The sequence below is a fragment of the Pan troglodytes genome, chromosome 11 (genome assembly GCF_028858775.2).
Source record: "Pan troglodytes isolate AG18354 chromosome 11, NHGRI_mPanTro3-v2.0_pri, whole genome shotgun sequence".
Classification (NCBI taxonomy): Eukaryota; Metazoa; Chordata; class Mammalia; order Primates; family Hominidae; genus Pan; species Pan troglodytes.
Window position 1 is genome coordinate 42,108,408 of NC_072409.2, and position 19,888 is coordinate 42,128,295.

The following is a 19,888-nucleotide window of genomic DNA, read 5'->3' on the forward strand; positions in this document are numbered from 1 at the left end:
AGCACTTGAAATGTGGGTAGTCTAAATTGAGATGGGCAGTAATATAAAACATACTTAATATGAAAAAAAGAGTAAACAATAATTTTTACTGTTGATTATGTATTGAAATGACACTTTTAGATAAATTGGATTAAATAAAATACATTATTAAAATTAATTTCATGGCTGGGTGCGGTGGCTGACGCCTGTAATCCCAGCACTTTGAGTGGCCGAGGTGGGTGGATCACCTGAGGTCAGGAGTTCAAGACCAGCCTGGCCAACATGGAGAGACCCCATCTCTACTAAAAATACAAAATTAGCCAGGTGTGGTGGCACATTCCTGTAATCTCAGTTACTCGGGAAACTGAGGCAGGAGAATCACTTGAACCCGGGAGGTGGAGGTTGCGGTGAGCCAAGATGTGACATTGCACTCCAGCCTGGGCAACAAGAACAAAACTCAATCTCAAAAAAAAAAAAAAATTATTTCACCTCTTTCTCTTTACTTTTTCTAATGTGCCTTCTAGAAGTGGTTCATATTGTCTTTCATTGGGCAGTACTGGTTTAGAACTTAAGCCTGTAACCCTCAGTCCCCTATTTTTTTCCACCATGTTTACGGTGCTCACCTGTTTCTCACTTTTTTTTAACTTGTGGTTTTTGAAAATATATATTTAAATGATATGACAGAATAGAGGTTTTTTTAAGTTAAATCCCTGGAAAGGGGTAATGTTTGAATTTTAAATCATTATAAACTAAGGTGTCTAGAAGTTTTGACTTTAGATACCATTAGTAAAATGATTACTTAATGAAACATTCTAATTTTCAGAATTTTTATATATTTTTTTCAATCTAAATATTCTAAAATATCCCCTGGATAACTGGTTTGTAGGCCGTAGAGTTGCCAGTGTGGGTAAGATTCAAGACTATGTGGCAGAATGAAGAAAGGGCTGAGTGCCGTCCTGATCACCACTACCTCACTGTGTCACCTGATACCCCAGGCATCAGCCTAGATGTCTGTACATCAAGGAACTGAAAGGAGGATCCCTAAGGGATAGTTGAGCCCTATTAGCATATTTTGTAAAAAGCTTTTCCCTTACTATTTTAAACAATCCCCCTATATCTGTGTTTTATTTTAACTTGTATTCAACTATCACAACCATTTATTATGTCTCTAAATAATGAGAAATTTAGGGAGGACTTGTTATTGTTCTTTGAGTTATACTGGAAAATGCAAACTAATGTACAATTGTTGATTAAATAATGTTTTTTTCAATAAATAATGTTTAATTATCATTGAACAAATTTTTCAGCACTTGAGCCTGGCACTGTGTTGTCTATAGGAATTTAAGTGAAGTATAAGGTACTAGGAATCTTTGCAGGAGACTACCATGACACATAAACAACACAGGACCCCAGGTTAATGAAGGTATACAAAGTTCAATTATTTGGAGGTAGATAGGAAGAATTCAGTTATTTGGGGAGATAGGAAGAATCTCACTGAGAGCCTACAGGATTGGGAAGATTTGAATGGGCAGAGAAAATAGGATTTTCAAGGATTAGAACAAGATGAGGAACTGCCTCCTGGCTGGAATGATTCTCCAGGAGGGAAGTAAGGATAAACTCTGCCCCTTAACCCCAGTAGCTAATGAGGTTGGTGAGATTGCCTAGAGTGCCGATCTTAGAGGACCATTTAAGTCAGCAGATAATTTTTAGTTGTCCAAGGTGTGTAATAGGATTTGGGGGTGGTTCAGGAGCTAGTTGGTATGACAAAAGCAGATTTCTATGCCAGCTACTCTGGGATTGCTGTGCAGGGGGAGAAACGAGAGGCCGGCCAGGAGGCTGTCGGAGGGTTCATCCTAGTGGGAGGGCTGCCCGTCTGACCAGGGGAAGCTGAGTGGGAAGGCAGGAGTGGGTGGAAGACATAGTGAAGAATCAGCAAGATCTAGTGATTTGGAGTATGAGGGAGAAAAAATATGGGATAAGCTCAAGATGATAACCTCAAGGCCTAAAGAATAGATTGTGTTCCCCAGCAGATAGTCATTGATGCCACCCAAGTGCTGCCATTAGCATTTCCACCTGCAGCTCAGTAGGGGCCATGACATGTTTTATTGTTATTGGGAGTCATGACCTATATAAAGGCTGATTCTCTCCCCATCCCCCTCCTCTTCTGGCCTTATTATCTCAGATATAATATCTAACATCTGTCTACTTAGGTGAGAGGCCCTATCTGTGTGACTATCCAGACTGTGGAAAAGCCTTTGTTCAAAGTGGACAGCTCAAAACACATCAGCGTCTTCACACCGGAGAGAAACCTTTTGTTTGTTCAGAAAATGGTATGGTGTTAGAAGTTAAGTTTATGGAATAACTAGTTGTGACTTAACAGTTAAAATATCCTTTCCTTGAATTTTTTTGAGGGGAAAGATTTTTTAATATAAATTTTATGAAACTTTATAAGCTTTCTTTGATAATTGTGATACATGCTGAATTTCTCAGAAATGATTGATTTTAAAAATTTGTTGGTTTTGATTTTTGTGGGTACACAGTAGGTATACATATTTACAGGGTACATGAGATACTTGATACAGACATGCAATGCATAATAATCACATGGTAAATGGGCTATCCATCCCCTCAAGCATGGGTCCTTTGTGTTACAAATAATCCCGTTATACTCTTAACTTATTTTAGAATGTACAGTTAAATTATTATTGACTATAGTCACCTTGTGCTATAAAATACTAGGTCTTATTCATTCTTTCTATTTTTGGTACCTATTAACCATCCTTACCTGCCCCTCATCCCCCAGTTCCCCTTCCTGGCCTCTGGGCACCATTGTTCTACTGTCTATCTCCATGAGTTCAATTGTTTTGATATTTAGATCCCACAAATAAGTGAGAACAAGTGATGTTTGTCTTTCTGTGCCTGGCTTAAGAAATAATTGATTTTTAAATAAAGTAATCCTTTTTGATGAAACCTTAAAGGGCAATTAAAGATACTATATCCAGTTGTAGGCAGTAGAAAAATCTGTAAAAGTAAATACAGCCTTTGGAGCAACATTTTAAACTTTTTAATTACTAAAGTGAAGTAAGCATATTATCCTAAGTGATTTTCTTAATCTTTTATCAGTTTCTAAAGATGCACATTTTTATGCAGTTACAGTATATTTGAAGTTCCGTTCAATCTGTCCTGTTGCTCTGTAATTTTCTTGATTATTACAAATGTTGCAAAAGTCTGCAAAGTTTTCATCCAGCAAGTTTGCTTAAGCCTATATGCAATGGTTTCCTCTATGTTGAATAATGAATATTTGTTTATTTATTTTTTGAGACGGAGTTTTGCTCTTGTTGCCCAGGCTGGAGTGCAATGGTGCCATCTCAGCTCACCGCAACCTCCGCCTCCTGGGTTCAAGCGATTCTCCTGCCTCAGCCTCCCGAGTAGCTGGGATTACAGGCATACGCGACCATACCCAGTTAATTTTGTATTTTTAGTAGAGATGGGGTTTCTCCATGTTGGTCAGGCTGGTCTTGAACTCCCAATCTCAGGTGATTCGTCCACCTTGGCCTCCCAAAGTGCTGGGATTACAGGCGTGAGCCACTGCGCCCAGCATTTATTTATTTATTTATTTATTATTGTTTTGAGATGGAGTCTCACTTTTCGCCCAGGCTGGAGTACAGTGGCACGATCTTGGCTCACTGAAACCTTCGCCTCCTGAGTTCAAGCAATTCTCCTGCCTCAGCCTCTGGAGTAGCTGGAATTACAGGCTTGTGCCACCATGTCCGGCTAATTTTTGTATTTTTAGTAGAGATGGGGGACCATGTTGGCCAGGCTGGTTTTGAACTGCTGACCTCAGGTGATCCACCCGCCTCGGCCTCCCAAAGTGTTGGGATTACAGGCATGAGCCACTGCACCTGGTCTGAATATTTAATTTGTTTTTTAAATGTTCTTGTTACCAACAAAGCTGAGGGGAATGTTTTCACACGTGTAGCTTTGTTCATCTTTTGGGATGCTTCCTTATGTTGGAATCCACAAATGGAATTCTCGGGTCTGAGGTTTTGAACTCCACCCCACCCCTGCGATGGAGTCTGGCTCTGTCGCCAGGCTGGAGTGCAATGGCGTGATCTCGGCTCACGGCAACCTCTGCCTCCCGGGTTCAAGCTATTCTCCTGTCTCAGCCTCCTGAGTAGCTGGGATTACAGGCAGAGACCACCACACCTGGCTAATTTTCGTATTTTTAGTAGAGATGGCATTTTGCCTTGTTGGCCAGGTTGGTCTCTAGCTCCTGATCTCAAGTGATTCGCCTGCCTTGGCCTCCCAAAGTGCTGGGATTACAGGCGTGAGCCACCACGCCCTGCCATTTTGAACATTTTGAACTCATGCTAATAAATCACTTTCCAATGGTGTTGGACACACATGGCCACGACCAAAATGTGACTGTCTTCCTGTCCCCGCTCTAGCACTGATGAGACTGTGCTGGTTTGATTGTTTTCTCCTCCAAATTATAGATCCTAAATTTCACCATATTAATTTACTTTTCTGGATACCAGTGAAACTGAATGTTTTCCACATGTCTATGTGCTGGATGTCCAGATCGTGACAGGTGTTAACCTTGTGTTTTGAAGGCTGCCTGAGCAGATTCACCCATGCAAACCGCCACTGTCCGAAGCACCCCTACGCCAGGCTGAAGAGAGAGGAGCCCACGGACACACTCAGCAAACATCAGGCTGCCGACAACAAGGCCGCGGCCGAGTGGCTGGCGAGGTCAGGAATGCTGCCTTTAGTCCACCGTGAAGATGCACAGCGCGGGCTGGGGCTATGTTAGGGACTTGGACACGCCTCTCATTTTAAATAAGCTGCATTTATACACATTTTATAACATAATTAGAAATGACCCCTGATTTTCTATAAAATTGTTATGAGTGGTATTAGGATCTTAGGATCTGTGTGTGATAGAAAATTACAGTATAATTAGAGTGCCCAGACTACAGTTTATTTTAAAAGGAAGAGTTTTCCCATTTTGAAAAAATGTTTTATATGTATTGTATTTCATTCGTCATGAATGCAACCTTCTTCATTTTCTTTATGTTAGCCTTAGCTACGTGCCAATTAAAACAGGGATAGACAGCCGAGGTGGGGGATCGCCTGAGGTCAGGAGTTTGAGAACAGTCTGGTCAACTTAGTGAAACCCCATCTTTACTAAAAATACAAAAATTTCTTGGGCAGTAGTGGCACGCGCCTATAATCCCAGTTATTCGGGAGACTGAGGCAGAAGAATCGCTTGAACCTGGGAGACGGAGGTTGCAGTGAGCCAAGATGGCCCCACTGCACTCTTGTACTCCAGCCTGGGTGACAGAGTGAGACCCTGTCTCAAAACAAAGCAAAACAAAACAAAAAAACACCAGGGATAGATGTTAGTGGTTCTTCTTAGGTGAGGTTCCAAAAACACCAATTTAATTTTTTCCAATGGCAACAAGGGGGCCAGTATAAAAGAATTTCTCTAAGGATATTTCAGTTGAAGGGCCTGTCTGCTGTACACGAGCCAGCAGCAGCTGCTCAGGCCTCACACAGGCTTCACTGGCTGCTTAGGGTAAAGTCCAGGATTCCTAGCTGTGCTGCCATAGCCCTGCCTCCCTCTGATAAGGCAACTGTCCCCTGCCATGCTTGGCTGTGGGTTTCTCAACACAGGTGCCTTTGTATGAGGGCCTGTGTGCACCCTGCTTCCTCTGCCTGGAGCACTCACTCCCCACTTGGCTTAGCCTCTTGCTCACCTTCATCTCTTACTCAGGAAGGCCTCCCTGACCTGCTCAGCAACAAACGGGCTGGGACCAACTTAACAGATACTTTCATTTTCCTTTTCAAAACATCTATCACACATTTATTTGTTTATTTTATACCTTCCCTGCCAGACTGAAAGCTTCCCCGGGCAGGGATATTTGTCTTGTTTATTATGGTAAGCCTAGGGCCTAGCAGAGCTTCTGGGCCTTGATAAATATTTGAAGGAATAAACTCTGTTTTGTTTGGATAAAAATACATAAGAATTAGATAATGGAATCTGGAAATACTATTTGATTATTCACGTCCAGGGAAATTTGTTAGCACTGTCATAGAAATTGTTTAGATGGACTATTCTAGGGGTACCTTAAACTAAATATCTCCATCACTTCCTCCCCTCCTCTTTCTCCTGGTTGGCTCCTACTGCTCCCATTATTTCTAATTGTGTCCCAGCCAGAAGCTTACTGGTCATCCGTGTCTTTTTTTTTTTTTTTTTTTTTTTTTTTTCCGAGACAGGGTCTTACTCCGTTGTCAAGACTGGACTGTAGTAGCAGGATTATTAGCTCATTGAGCCTTGACCTCCTGGGCTCAAGTGATCCTCCCACTTCAGCCCCCTGAGTAGCTGGGACCACAGGTGTGTGCCACCATGCCCAGCTAATTTTTAAGTTTTTTGTAGAGACTGGGTCTTGTCACGTTGCCCACGCTGGTCTCAAACTCCTGGCCTCAAGTGATTCTCGCACCTTGGCCTCCCAAAGTGTTGGGATTACAGGCATGAGCCACCGCACCTCGCCTCCTTGTCTTTCTGCTGTCTACTCAGTGACCAAGTTATGACATCTACCTCCTTACTAACTCAAATTCAGCCACTTGAATGCTCTCAATCCATTTTCCATGATCCTGCCAGAGGGATCTTTCTAAAATGTCAGTATGATCCTCAGTCTAAAGACTAAACCCTTTATTATGGAATTCAAAGTCCTTCCTTACCTGGTTCCTGCTGACTTGCTGAACTTATCTTTTGCCATTCTCCTCTTCTAGTCATCCTTCAAGTCATACTGAACAATTTGCACTTCTTTTTTTAGACCTCTGTGGGCATTGCCAAAACTTTTCCACTTTAAGTAGTCTGGATTTCCTGAAATTTGGTAGTTGTATTTTTTTTTTTTTTTTTGGTATGTAATTTTAAAAACAGCTTTGTTGGGGCTGGGTGCGGTGGCTCACGCCTGTAATCCCAGCACTTTGGCTGACGTGGGTGGATCACCTGAGGTCAGGAGTTCAAGATCAGCCTGGCTAAATGGCAGGACCCCATCTCTACTAAAAATACAGGCCTGGTGCGGTGCCTCACACCTGTAATCCCAGCACTTTGGGAGGCCTAGGCAGGCAGATCACCTGAGGTCGGGAGATCAAGACCAGCCTGGTCAACATGGTAAAATCCCGTCATTACACTCTAGCCTGGGCAAGAAGAGTGAAACTCCGTCTCCAAAAAAAAAAAAATTAGCCAGGCATGGTGGTGGGCGCCTATAATTCCAGCTACTCAGGAGGCTGAGGCACGAGAATAGTTTGAACCCAGGAGGCGAAGGTTGCAGTGAGCCAAGATTGTGCCACTGCCCTCCAGCCTGGGTGACAAAGTGAGACTCTGTCTCGAAAAATAAAATAAAAATAAATAAAAACAGCTTTGTTGGTATATAAGTAGCATATAAGAAATTATGATACATTTAAAGTGTACAGTTTGATACATTTTAAAGTATACAATTTGATACATTTTTGACATGTATATACTGTGACACCATCTCCACAATCAAGATGGTGAACATATCCATCATTTCCAAGTTTCTTCGTGCCCCCTTTGTGAAACGAACTACACATTCCTCCCTGTCCCCCTTCCCCCCATACAACACTGATCTGCTGTCACTATAAAATAGTAGTTTTATACAAATGTAGTTTGTTTATTCTCTCGATGGGCATTTGGGTTATTTTTGGCTATTACATATAAAGCTACTATGAACATTAATATACAAGGCTTTGTATGGACAGTTTTATATGATCTGTTACTGTCATTTAAAATGCATTTTTCTTTTTTTTTTTTTTTCTTGAAACGGAGTCTCGCTCTGTCACCCTGGATGGAGTGCAGCGGCCCGACTTCAGCTTGCTGCAACCTCCGCCTCCCAGGTTCAAGTCATTCTCCTGCCTCAGCCTCTGGAGTAGCTGGGATTACAGGTGCCTGCCACCATGCCCGGCAAATTTTTTTGTATTTTTAGTACAGAGGGGTTTTCACCATGTTAGCCAGGCTGGTTTTGAACTCTTGACCTCAAGTGATCTGCCTGCCTTGCCTCCCAAAGTGCTAGGATTACAGGCGTGAGCCACTGCGCCCAGCCTAAATACGCATTTCTTTAGTTACCAAAGAGTTGAGCATTTGCATTTTCTCTTGTAAATTATCAGTTGGCCATGTAACAGAATAAGGGTAGTGTTTTTAAGTTTTTGAATAAACTCTGTGTCACAGATGTTAATCACTTTTTCATAGTTTGTGGGTTTAATATTTACAGCGTTAACGCTGTCAGAAGTTACCATCCCTCTGTAGATAGGATAAATAAGTTTCTAAAGACTGTTTTTTCTACTATTTCTGTATTTTACTCAAGTCCATTTCACACAGGCTCTTTAAGGCGGTGATAGTTTAATGGCAAAAACGTGATTTGAGAGTGAGTAGAAGATCTAGAACTGCCAGGTTTATTATGGAAACCTGAGCACGTCTCTTAACCTCGTTGAACTTCAGTTTCTTTCCTCTATAAATAGGAAATTTACGTTAAATCACTTTATAACTTTATAAACTGAACCACATAAAAGTAATATTGTGGTATGGAACTTTTTAAAAGAAAAGTAAACATTTGGAAATTTCATGTCTGCCATGTAACTAATGTGGCTGCATTTCACATAGGTATTGGGAAATGAGAGAGCAGCGCACCCCCACTTTGAAAGGCAAGCTGGTTCAGAAGGCTGATCAGGAGCAGCAGGACCCTCTGGAATACCTTCAGTCTGATGAAGAGGACGACGAGAAGAGAGGGGCCCAGCGCCGGCTGCAGGAGCAGCGGGAGCGCCTGCATGGAGCCCTCGCGCTCATAGAGCTTGCCAACCTGACTGGGGCGCCACTCCGACAGTAGCTTGGACACTGACTCTTCCACTGTACAAAAGTACTGCCCAGCATACTTAAAAAGTAGATCCTTGGGCATAAGCTAAGCACCTTATTTGCTTATCATAGGCTGCTATTCTGTAGAAATTTATGAAGAATGTTATTGCCCCAGAATATGGGGTGAGAGAGAACTGCACTTTTTTAATATGGAAATGAATTCGTCGTAAAGTTTAAAATATTTTGTAAATATGGACTGCACAGTACAGGGTAGAAAACTACATATTGTGGGAAGCTAGATTTTGCAAGTTTAATGCATTCATTGGAAGCAGTTCTCACAGGAAGCACTTTCTGAATAAGACACTTGTTTGAAAAACAGAATGGTACAAATAGCCAAAGAAGATTAAAACAGATTATTTATAAGATCATTTTTAACAATATATATTAGTATGTTTAACAATACTGTAAACACTGAAGCAAGCAAGAAAGTATAAAATATGTAAGATAGATAATTTTAATTGCAAAATACTGTGCCCACTAAGGCTAGAGAAATGGGAGGCTATTTTGGAAGATGTTCTAAGTAATGGACTTAGAAGAAAATAGATATTTGAGGCTCTTGGTAAGATGCACAATAGTTCAGAATTTTTGAAATTGGAGCAAAATCAGTCTTATTCTATCTGGGGCTTTACAACTCAGTATAATGTTTAAGTTTGAAAAGCACTTGTCATCCCTAGCATGTTAACTTGGGAACTTTTGCACATTTCATATTTCTCATTTGCTGAAATTGAGTGATTAATCTTGCAAAGTCTAGGTAACATAGTAATTGGTAATTTTAAAAATACATATTAAGGGCCCTGTAATGAGATTTGGCACTTGGATTTTTACTAAAGGGACACCTACAGGGTTGTTTTGTAGTGAAATGTTTTAGATCTTTTGTTAGCAAACACTACATTTTAATTGTACTGCTTGTTTAGAATTATAAGCAAATGGAAGCCTCCATATTTATATTTTCAGTGCATAAAGCCACCTTCTTGCTTTACTTCAGAGTAACATGCCAAGCTATTTTGTGTTCACTAAATTTAGCTATCAGTTAAACACTGCAGAAAATATTAGCTACTCAAATAAGTAGGCTTCTGAAATAGTTTTAACTGCAAGTGTGTTAACTTGTGTGGTGGTTTGAAGCCATTTTTCCAAATAAAGTTATTAAACACCACTTTATGTACTGAAGCATGAACAGAAAAATCAAGAGCTGAGCAGACCACCTCCTTTATGTAGGCAAAACTTCCATCATTTTGGCTTTTGTTCTAAACAGAACTAAATGACATGCATAGCATGGTAATTTACAGATCGCTTAATTGGAGTAAAACTCAGAGTAATAGAGGGAAATATGGGCTCTTCAGTGCCTTTTTAGCTTTTTTGAGTTGAAGACGTTCCTACAGATGTAGTTTAAACATTACAAAGTAGGCTTCTTTATCCAAAAATCCCAATGTGTCATAGTACACAGATAGTTTAAAATATGTAGCCACGGGGAAGGGGAGGCATGTAAATGTCTTGAAGAGGAGAAAAAGTATGAAAGAAGATACGATAGTTATGAATAATGTGTATGATGAGGACATACTTTAAAAATGTAATTCCTCTGTACAGTAAATTACAAATCTTTAGGGATTTTTTTGTAATAAGAGAATTTATATTTGTAATGGTCTAAGAATTTTTTTGTAATGTGGTATATAGAATTTTAATTTGGAGCACTTATAAGCTGGTAAGAGAGACTATAGCATCTGAATTATCTTGGTTTATGTTTCAGCATTTCCTCTAGAATTTTTGCTCTCAAATATGTGACTTAATGAACTAAAAACAACACTCATCAGTCTTGGGAAATTTGAACTTTGATCAACTTAACTAAAGAAGGAAGGGTAGTAAGAATTTTTCAAATACAAATATTTGCCAATTCACAGATGATAACATTTAAGGCCTTCAAAAGTAAGGGTTTTTCCTTGTTTCTCCAGTCAGCTTTTGTCAACTCTAATAGTTTTTTCATAAACATTTTTTATTTCTATAATTGCAACAGTTTAAGAAATTATCACAACTATTTAGAAACGTTTAAAATGTTCTTTTTGATATAAGCTATATACTTGGAAAAATACATTGGTATCTAAAATTTGAGGTGTGTTAAGACTGCTTTTTGTTTTAAAAAATGGTTTACATTCAAATTTTTGAAGTGTTTTATGCTTCATATGGCTAAGTTGTAGTTTGGCAGAGTTAACAGCATAAGAATAAACATGCTGTAATTTTAAAAGATGCTTTGAATAAAAATTTATTTTAATTTAAAATTTAAAGTACACGGTCATTCTTAAAGCCTTTATCATTTGTTTTCCTATCGAAAATATAATAACCATGATATAAAAAATTTTAAGATAGAAACATCACCTACAGCCTTATGTTCAGCCATCAGTATTATTTCAGTACATGTTTGCGTAGTTGTAAGTACAGTGTGGATTGCTTTTTCTTACTTTAATTATGGCTTTTAAGGTTATAGATACTTAACTTCCTCATCGGGTTCATTACTACAGTGTTAAAAATATACTGCTGTGGATAAGTATTGAACTATTGCCACCCCATTTCCAGGCCTTAAATTAGGGTAATAAGGAAAAGGGATTTCATTTCACTTACATTTAGGATGGGTTGTCTCTGGGGTCACCTCCTCAAGAATCCATTTAAAGCCTGTGTACTTTTCTAAGAGTCTAGCAAATTGGTTTTCTTTTTTCATCAGTTATTTTTGGTAGATCTTTAGTTGTGTATTTGCAATGGCAAGGGTCAGCCTGTCCTACCCTTGTGCAGAAGAATATCACAAGCAACTCCTTAGTGTGAGTTGCTGTTTAAACAGGGTAAGGATGGGATTTTGACAGCGAGGTAAGGTGCTGGAAGTATGTATATACAATCAAACTAAATGCAATTATGATGAAGGTCATCATTAAAAATGACTTTAAAATACTCTTTTTGCAGTCAAAACATTTGGAGACTCACAAGAAAATTGAATGTTCTGAGGAAATTAACCAAAATGACCGATTTCCTGTTTAACTTGAATATGGATTCATTTTCTCTTTTAAAACGGACTTAACATGTCTTTTCTTTCTTGTTTTGGGTAACTTGGGCACTTCTGGTCTTTTTAATGCTAGCTAATTTTCACGAGTTCTGCTTTAGTTCTTATCAGGGCTGAAAATGTTTCCCAGTTTTCATTCTCCTGGTTGTTTAGTGCCTAAGGGTAGAAAAACAATTCTCTGGGCATCTATATAGTTAGGCCCCAACTTTTATTTAACTTGAAATCTTAAGCTTTTCTAAGAAGCTAAAAGTTCATATATATATATATATATATATAAAATATACATTATATATTAAATATATAATATATATATTTTTGAGACGGAGGCTTGCTCTGTCGCTCAGGCTGGAGTGCAGTGGCGCGATCTCGCCTCACTGCAAGCTCTGCCTCCCGGGTTCACGACATTCTCCTGCCTCAGCCTCCCGAGTAGCTGGGACTACAGGCGCCCGCCACCACGCCCGGCTAATTTTTTTTGTATTTTTAGTAGAGACGGGGTTTCACCGTGTTAGCCAGGATGGTCTCGATCTCCTGACCTCGTGATCTGCCCGCCTCGGTCTCCCAAAGTGCTGGGATTACATGTGTGAGCCACCGCGCCTGGCCAAAAGTTCATATTTTTTAAAGACTGACAAGGGTAGGCGGTTCTGGGAAGCTGTCCTTCAACTGACCTGACCCGAAGGCAAACGGCCCTCCGCGAGGAATGCACCTGCCACAAAGCACCCAGAGGACACCCAAGTCCCAAGGCTTCACCCACCTTACTCCTAGCCACTCCTAGATATTTATTTAAGAGAAATGAAGACACAGGTCCCACAAACGCCCACGAATTTTCATGGAAGCATTTTTCCTAATGGTCCTAAACTGGAAACAACCAATGGATATACAATTTGTGATACTACTCAACGATTAAACAAACCACATGGTCGAGTCCAAAGCATAGAGTGAAAACCCCTGAGACCACATGCTCATTCATAAATTCTAGAAAGCACCCTGTTTATTTGAAATTCCGGAAAAGGCAAACCTAACCTACAGCAATAGTCATCGATGAGATGCGGGCGTTAACTTCAAAGGGGCAGCAAGGGGAATTTTTGGGGCGATGGAAATGTTCTGTTTTGAGTAGTTACTCCTGTGGATGCCTTTGTCGAAGCTCATCTCAAACTATGGACTGGCAAGATGTGTACACTTCATTGTATGTAAATTATACACTAAACAAAAAAGTTGTAGGGAAAAAAAAAAAAAAAAAAGCAAAACAAGCCCTGAGACTTACTGAAGCGTTTCTTTCCAGGAAAGCCTGGAGGAAGGCAGAGCTTTTCAACTCCCCAACGCATTGCCGGCCCTGGAGACCGAAGGAGGTGCCTGGAACCAGGGTGAAGTCCAGAGCGCAGGGTCCTCCCGCGCCGGCCTCGGGCGCTCGCAGGGGGCGGGCCGGGACCTGGGATTGCGCCGGGCTCTTCCTGTTCCTGCCGCGCCCTCTTCCCCGGCCCGGCCGGGCGGGACCAGTGCGCAGCCGGGGCTGGCGGGCGGCAGGGTCCGCGGGGCCGCAGGAGATGACGGCCGGCGGCCAGGCCGAGGCCGAGGGCGCTGGCGGGGAGCCCGGCGCGGCGCGGCTGCCCTCGCGGGTGGCCCGGCTGCTGTCGGCGCTCTTCTACGGGACCTGCTCCTTCCTCATCGTGCTTGTCAACAAGGCGCTGCTGACCACCTACGGGTGAGGCGGAGCCCGGGGCCGGGGGGTCTGCGGGAGTGCGGGGCTGCCCCTGTCCTCCGTGCGCTTCAGCCGCGCCCGGGACAGGGCGGGTGGAGACAGGGACCCTCGAGTCTCAGCTGGGCACATTGGTCGAGTTTCCCAGGCGCCCTCCAGAACTCGCTCAGCTTTCTACACTCAGGCCACAACCTGAGAAAGTCGTTCTCCTCTTCCTGAGCGCGCCTGCCCCGCTGCGAGGCGCCCTGTCCTAGGTGGGCTGGTAGAGCTCAGACAGATTCTTTCACACACCCAGCGAGCTGAAAACAGGGATTCAAATGCCTGCTTCAAAGGACGCAATTCCTTACACAGATCTCCATGTTCAACGGTCAGGTACTCCTGAGCCAGTAAGTCTGTATTGATTGACTATTCATTCTCAGATGACCAGCGTGTTCATGGAAAACTCGGGAAAACAATTGGAAGTTCATATGAAGTACTTTTTTGGATTAGTGTGAAGTAAACCGCAAATTTGTGCTGCCTTGAACCTATTTGTAAGGACTAGAAAATCCTGCTTACTTCTGCTACCATTGTAGCGGCACTGAGAAAATTGTGGATTTAGACCCAGCTCCACCGGTTAACACCTGTCTTTTTGGACCAGTCTCACAGTCAGCAATTTTTTTCAGATGCAAAAAAACTGAATGATTACAATCGTGTTAATTACCTTCCAGGGCTCTGCACGAGCTGTTATATGTGAAGGCTCTTTGTAAACTCTACTATGTTACAAGAATATGCCATCAACATTTTAGAGCCCAAAGAGACCTAGAGAGTGTCTTAGTTAGAGAGTATCTTAGAGTATCAGCTTTCTTATTTTATATATATATATACAGATTCAGCTTATGTGGGTCTCAGTTTTCTCGAATATAAAATACGAAAGCTGAGGCTGGCTGAGGTGGTTTGCACCTGTAATCACAGCATTTGGGAGGCCAAGGCAGGCATATATATATATAATGTGTGTGTGTATATAATATTTTTTTTGAGACAAGGTTTCACTCTGTTGCCCAGGCTGGAGTGTAGTGACACAATCATGACTCACTGCAGCCTCGACCATCTGGGTTCAAGCAATCCTTCTGCTGCAGCCTCCAGAGAAGCTGGGACCATAGGTGTGCACCACTGCACCGGCAATTTTTTTGATTTTTTGTAGAGGTGGGGTCTCAGTGTGTTTCCAAGGCTGGTCTAGGCCTGCTTTGGCCTCCCAAAGTGCTGTGATTACAGGTGCAAACTATCTCATCCAGCCTCACCTTTCTTATTTTATATTCGAGAAAACTGAGGCCCACATAAGCTCGATTGGTTGTACCTCCAACAGATATTTATTAAGCACCTACTAAATACTGAGCCCATTGCAAGCACCAGGGAAGCCTCTGTGAACAGCACAAGGTCCCTGCTCTGGAGATTCTGCTTCAGTGGTGGAGACAGAAAATAAACAGGTAGGTTCATGAATAAACGAGACACTTTCAGATCTGATGTGAGAGTGCCTGGGCTGGAGTAGCTGTCACAGAGCATTCCAGGTAGAAGTGAGCAGCAAGTGTACGATGTGCTGAAGTGGGCATGAGCTTGGCTGCTGGAGGAACAGAGAGAAGATCACTCTGCCTGGGCGGGGAGGTAGGCAGGGAAGGCAGGAGTCAGCTCTTTCTCTCATTTTCGATAGCTTTCACTAAGCACTTGTCATGTACCAGCACTGTTCGAGGAGAACAGTGTTTTCCCACCGTTGTTGGGAAAGAGAAGTGAAAAGAGCAGATCAGAATCCTTAACTTCACGGAGCTGCATCCTTGTGGACCAACAAATGAGCCAGTAACATTTACATTATGTCAGATGTGACCAAGGTGCTGGGGAAAAAATAAAACAGGAAAGGGAGTGAGGGAGAGAGGGAGGGGAGAGTATGCAGTGTGAGCGTGATCAGTGGAGCCTCAGAAGGAGGTGGCATTGGAGCCAAGACCGGAGTGAGGTGGGGACATAAGCCACACTGGGGGACGGGGGAAGAGCATTCCAGGCCTGGAGGAGTGAAGAGTTTGAATGGGAATGGTAGCAGATGGGGTCTGAGAGTAATGGATTGCTGGCCTGTGTGGGGCCTTGGGAGGCCACCGCCAGGGCTCTGGCATCAGCTGTGAATGAGATGGGAGCCACGCAAGGTGTCGGGCAGGGGAATTACATGATCTAAATCACTGTGGCTGCTGTGTTGAGAGCCGATATCTGGGGACCAGGGTGGAAGGATGAGACTGGATAAATAGTTGTAGTTTCATGCTAAATGCAAGTCCCTTGGAAGGTTTTGACATGGGAGTGACCTGACACAATTTGTGTGATTAAAAAGATCTCTCTGGCTGGCAGGCGGGTGGAGAACTGACAGTACTGGCATCAGGGAGAGGGGCTGGAAGCCACTGCAGGGCTGCAGGTAAAGACGGCATGGACTGGGCAGGGCATAGCAGCGGAGGTAAAAGGAAGGGATGGATTTGGGATATTTTTTGGTGATCCTGTGGCCGTCAGTATTCTTGGCAAGGTCTCTCCAGTGTGTTGCAGCCTGCTGCCTGGTGTCCATGGGAAACACAGCGCTGCCTCAAGGAAATGAACATGGACATACTGTACCTAAACCTGGAGCATTTGACATGGAAGCTAATGAAGGAAAAAGAAAACTTAAACACTTAGGATGAAAAAAAAGGCCGGGCGCGGTGGCTCACACCTGTAATCCCAGCACTTCGGGAGCCTGAGGTGGGCAGATCATGAGGTCAGGATTTCGAGACCAGCCTGGCCAGCATGGTGAAACCCTGTCTCTACTAAAAATACAAAAAAAAAAAAAAACAAAAAACTAGCTGGGCATGGTGGTGCACGCCTATAATCCCAGCTACTTGGGAGGCTGAGTCAGGAGAATCACTTGAACCCAGGAGGCAGTGGTTGCAGTGAGCTGAGATCACACCACTGCACTCCAGCCTGGGCGATAGAGCGAGACTCAGTCTCAAAAAAAAAAAAAAATACCAGAAAATGAAAATGCTATTGATGGGCTTGTTTGGGAGTGGCCAGTCATTATGTCAATGATGGTTGAAGATAAGTCTTCATTTTGTGCACTTGAGTGAGCAGGGTGCTGACTGACCATGGCAGTCAACACCTCCAAAACCCAAGTCCTCTTATTGGAAGCAGGCACCAGCAAACCATGGTCAGTGCTTTGAAGATGAAGGGCAGTGTTTAACCAGGAAGACTTATGATATAAGACACCTCCTAAGAAAGGCTCTAAGGGCCGGGCGGGGTGGCTCACGCCTATACTCCCAGCACTTTGGGAGGCTGAGGTGGGCGGATCACCTGAGGTCAGGAGTTTGAGACCAGCCTGACCAACATGGTGAAACCCCATCTCTACTAAAAATACAAATATTAGCTGGGCGTGGTGGCAGGCGCCTGCAATACCAGTTACTCGGGAGGCTGAGGCAGAGAATCGCTTGAACCTGGGAGGCGGAGGTTGTGGTGAGCTGAGACCACGCCATTGCACTCCAGCCTGGGTGACAGAGTGAGACTCTGTCTCAAAAAAAAAAAAAAAAAAAAAAAAAAAGGCTCTAGCCTTTCTATCTTTAAATTATTGAGTTTCATGATTGAAGGAGAAAACGGAGTTCTTGCCATAGGAAGGCCAAAACCCTCATAATCCTTTTAAATAAACATTCCACATTTCTGTAATGTAATATACAGTTGGAGAACCCTGTTCACATAACATTGTGCATTCTTTCCTCTCAAAATGCTTTAAGCTCACATTATTGAGGGGAGGAGGAGTGGGTTGATGTGGTTACAACAATAAACCATAGAAATCGGATCCAAGCATTAGCTGTCTGAGGATAGAATGTTGTGTTGTAGGATAGAAGAAAGGACCTTTTGGTAGTTACCTAATTCGCAGGGTCATGGGAATGTAGCTCAGGGGATGCTTTTTCCTCTTTCATTTTGGGCAGATTGTTTCTGGTCAGGGTACCAAATGAATGGGTGATCTTAGTGATTTGTTAGTTTTATAATTCATTGTAATGCCAGATTTACCTGGTTGGACAGAGAGGCCTTTGAAGGCTGTGAACTGTGAGAACCTATTGGGGCGAGAGGGGAAAATAAGGGCATTTCAGAGTTTGTGGCCAGTTGGTTATGTCTTATTTTTTTTTTTTTTTGAGACAGGGTCTCACTCTGTCACCCAGGCTGAAGTGCAGTGGCACCATCACAGCTCACTTCAGCCTCTACCTCCTGGGCTCAAGTGATCTTCCCACCTCAGCCTCCTGAGTAGCTGAGACTATAGGAGTGTACCACCACACCCGGCTAATTTTTGCATTTTTTTTTTTTTTTTTTCTGTAGAGAGGGGTTCTTGCCATGTTGCCCGGGCTGGTCTCGAACTCCTGGGCTCAAGCAATCCATCCGCCTTGGGCCCTTGAAGGGCTGGGATTACAGCTGTGAGCCCCCGCGCCTGGCTTGGTTATACTCTTGGTCCTTTGGGATCAAGTTCATAAGGGTTGTACAGTTGTTCTGGAGTTGTGCAGTTTTTTCTCTTCTTTCTTTTGAGACTGGGTCTTGTTCTGTTGCCCAGGCTGGAGTGCGGTGGCATGATCAAGGCTCACAGCAGCCTCTACCTCCTGGGCTCAGGTGATCCTCTCACCTCAGCCTCCTGAGTAGCTGAGACTACAGGTGTGCACCACCACTCCTGGATCATTTTTGAATTAAAATTTTTTTTTAATTTTTAATTTTTGTAGAGATGAGGTTTTGCTCTACTGCCCAGGTTGATCTCAAATGACTGACTCAAGTGATCCTCCTGCCTCAGCCTCCCAAAGTGCTGAGATTACTAGCGTGAGCCACCACACCAAGCTGGTCTTTTCTGCTTTAACATTATATAATATTGTACTCCTAGTCTGTGACATGGAAGAATTTGCTAATGATGCTTAATAAAAATATCTAACTTTACTGTATTCATTTCAAGAACTATTTGCTCACTATTTGCTATATATGTTTAGTATGCATCCAAAGGCTTTGAGGTTTTTTTTTTTTGTTTGTTTTGTTTTGTTTTTTGAGACAGGGTCTTACTCTGTCACCCAGGCTGGAGTGCAGTGGTGCAATCTCGGCTCACTGGAACCTGTGCTGGCTCAGACAATCCTCCAAAGTCAGCCTCCTGAGTAGCTGGGACTGCAGGTGCACACCATTGTGCCCAGCTGTTTTTTTTTTTTTAGAGATGGAGTCTCAGTATGTTGCTCAGGCTGGTCTCAAACTCTTAGGCTCAAGTGGTCCACCTGGCTTGGCCTCCTAAAGTGCTGGGATTACAGGCATAAGCCATCGTGCCTGGTTTAGACACAGTAATTTCCAAACCTGCCCAGTAGTCTTAATCACTTGGAGAGGTTTTTTTAATAAAAGGTACTGAATTGGAATCCTCAGTGGTGGGAACTGGAATTCTGTATCCCAAACCAAAAGCAACTCCTAATGTGCTCTTACTTTAATGAAAACCTGACTCTGTCCCGAAGATGTTGCTTCCTTCACCCCCCTTGATGGAGCTGGATCTTTGCCTCACCCACCAGGCCTAGGCCAGGAGATGGGATTGGGTCCTCCTAGCTCCCAGCTGCTCATGCTCTGTTGAGACTCTGGATGTGCCATCCTTTCTGTCCCCTGTGGAATGCTGCCTGAGCTTCTGGTGACTGATTATCTAAGTCTTAGCCTTCCTCTCCACCTAGCTCAGGTCACCCTTCCTGTGGCTTCAGGGCCCACACACTGAAGTGTCACAGTCTACTCTGGTCTCCAGCAAACTCTCCTGAACCTTGCTTCCCATGACTGCTGCCAGGATCCTCTCCTTACAAGTGTCAAAGTCAAAATAACAATGTGGAGACAAGGCTGTAAATTTAATGTTTTATTTGGGAAGAAAGAATTGCCATGTGAGTCATACATACAATCTGGGTGATCTTTGGAATGTCTGAAGAACAAAGAGAAGGTTCGAGGTTTTGCTGAAAAAGAAGAAATGTTACATACTGTGCTGGGAGAAAGTTTATTGGCACTGTCAGGGTTTGGGGAGCTGGCAAACAATGACTGGTGAGCAAAGGTGTGGACAAAATTAGTCCTGGAGTTGCAGCAAGTGGTCTCAGAAGCTAGAGATAAAACTGCTTTCAGGTTACAACAAGCAGTTCCAGCAGTTGGGCTTGCAGAGAATTATATTCTTGGAGCCACATTTTGTACCCTGAATGCTTTTCCTACCTGGTTACTGTTTTAGTTTGGTATGACA

The 19,888-nt window shown here is 42.9% G+C and overlaps 2 protein-coding genes across 9 annotated transcripts in view; both read left to right on the top strand.

The window, feature by feature from the left end:
- Nucleotides 1–11,184, top strand: part of ZNF367 (zinc finger protein 367) — a 32,709-nt gene extending 21,525 nt beyond the window's left edge. The window contains exons 3-5 of the mRNA XM_528719.7: nucleotides 2,190–2,309; nucleotides 4,593–4,731; nucleotides 8,666–11,184. Coding sequence (XP_528719.2) covers nucleotides 2,190–2,309; nucleotides 4,593–4,731; nucleotides 8,666–8,888 — 482 coding nt within the window. The 3' untranslated portion in view covers nucleotides 8,889–11,184. The remainder of the gene's footprint in view (nucleotides 1–2,189; nucleotides 2,310–4,592; nucleotides 4,732–8,665) is intronic.
- Nucleotides 11,185–13,413: 2,229 nt separating this feature from the next.
- Nucleotides 13,414–19,888, top strand: part of SLC35D2 (solute carrier family 35 member D2) — a 64,752-nt gene continuing 58,277 nt past the window's right edge. For 2 of the 8 annotated variants that reach the window (XM_054658303.2, XM_054658304.2), the window contains exon 1: nucleotides 13,414–13,653. In XM_054658303.2, coding sequence (XP_054514278.1) covers nucleotides 13,496–13,653 — 158 coding nt within the window. In that variant the 5' untranslated portion in view covers nucleotides 13,414–13,495. Of the gene's footprint in view, nucleotides 13,654–14,641; nucleotides 15,111–19,888 lie in introns of those variants that run through there. The other 6 variants (XR_008537144.2, XM_001151759.5, XM_009456957.5 and 3 more) reach the window with 5 other exon arrangements.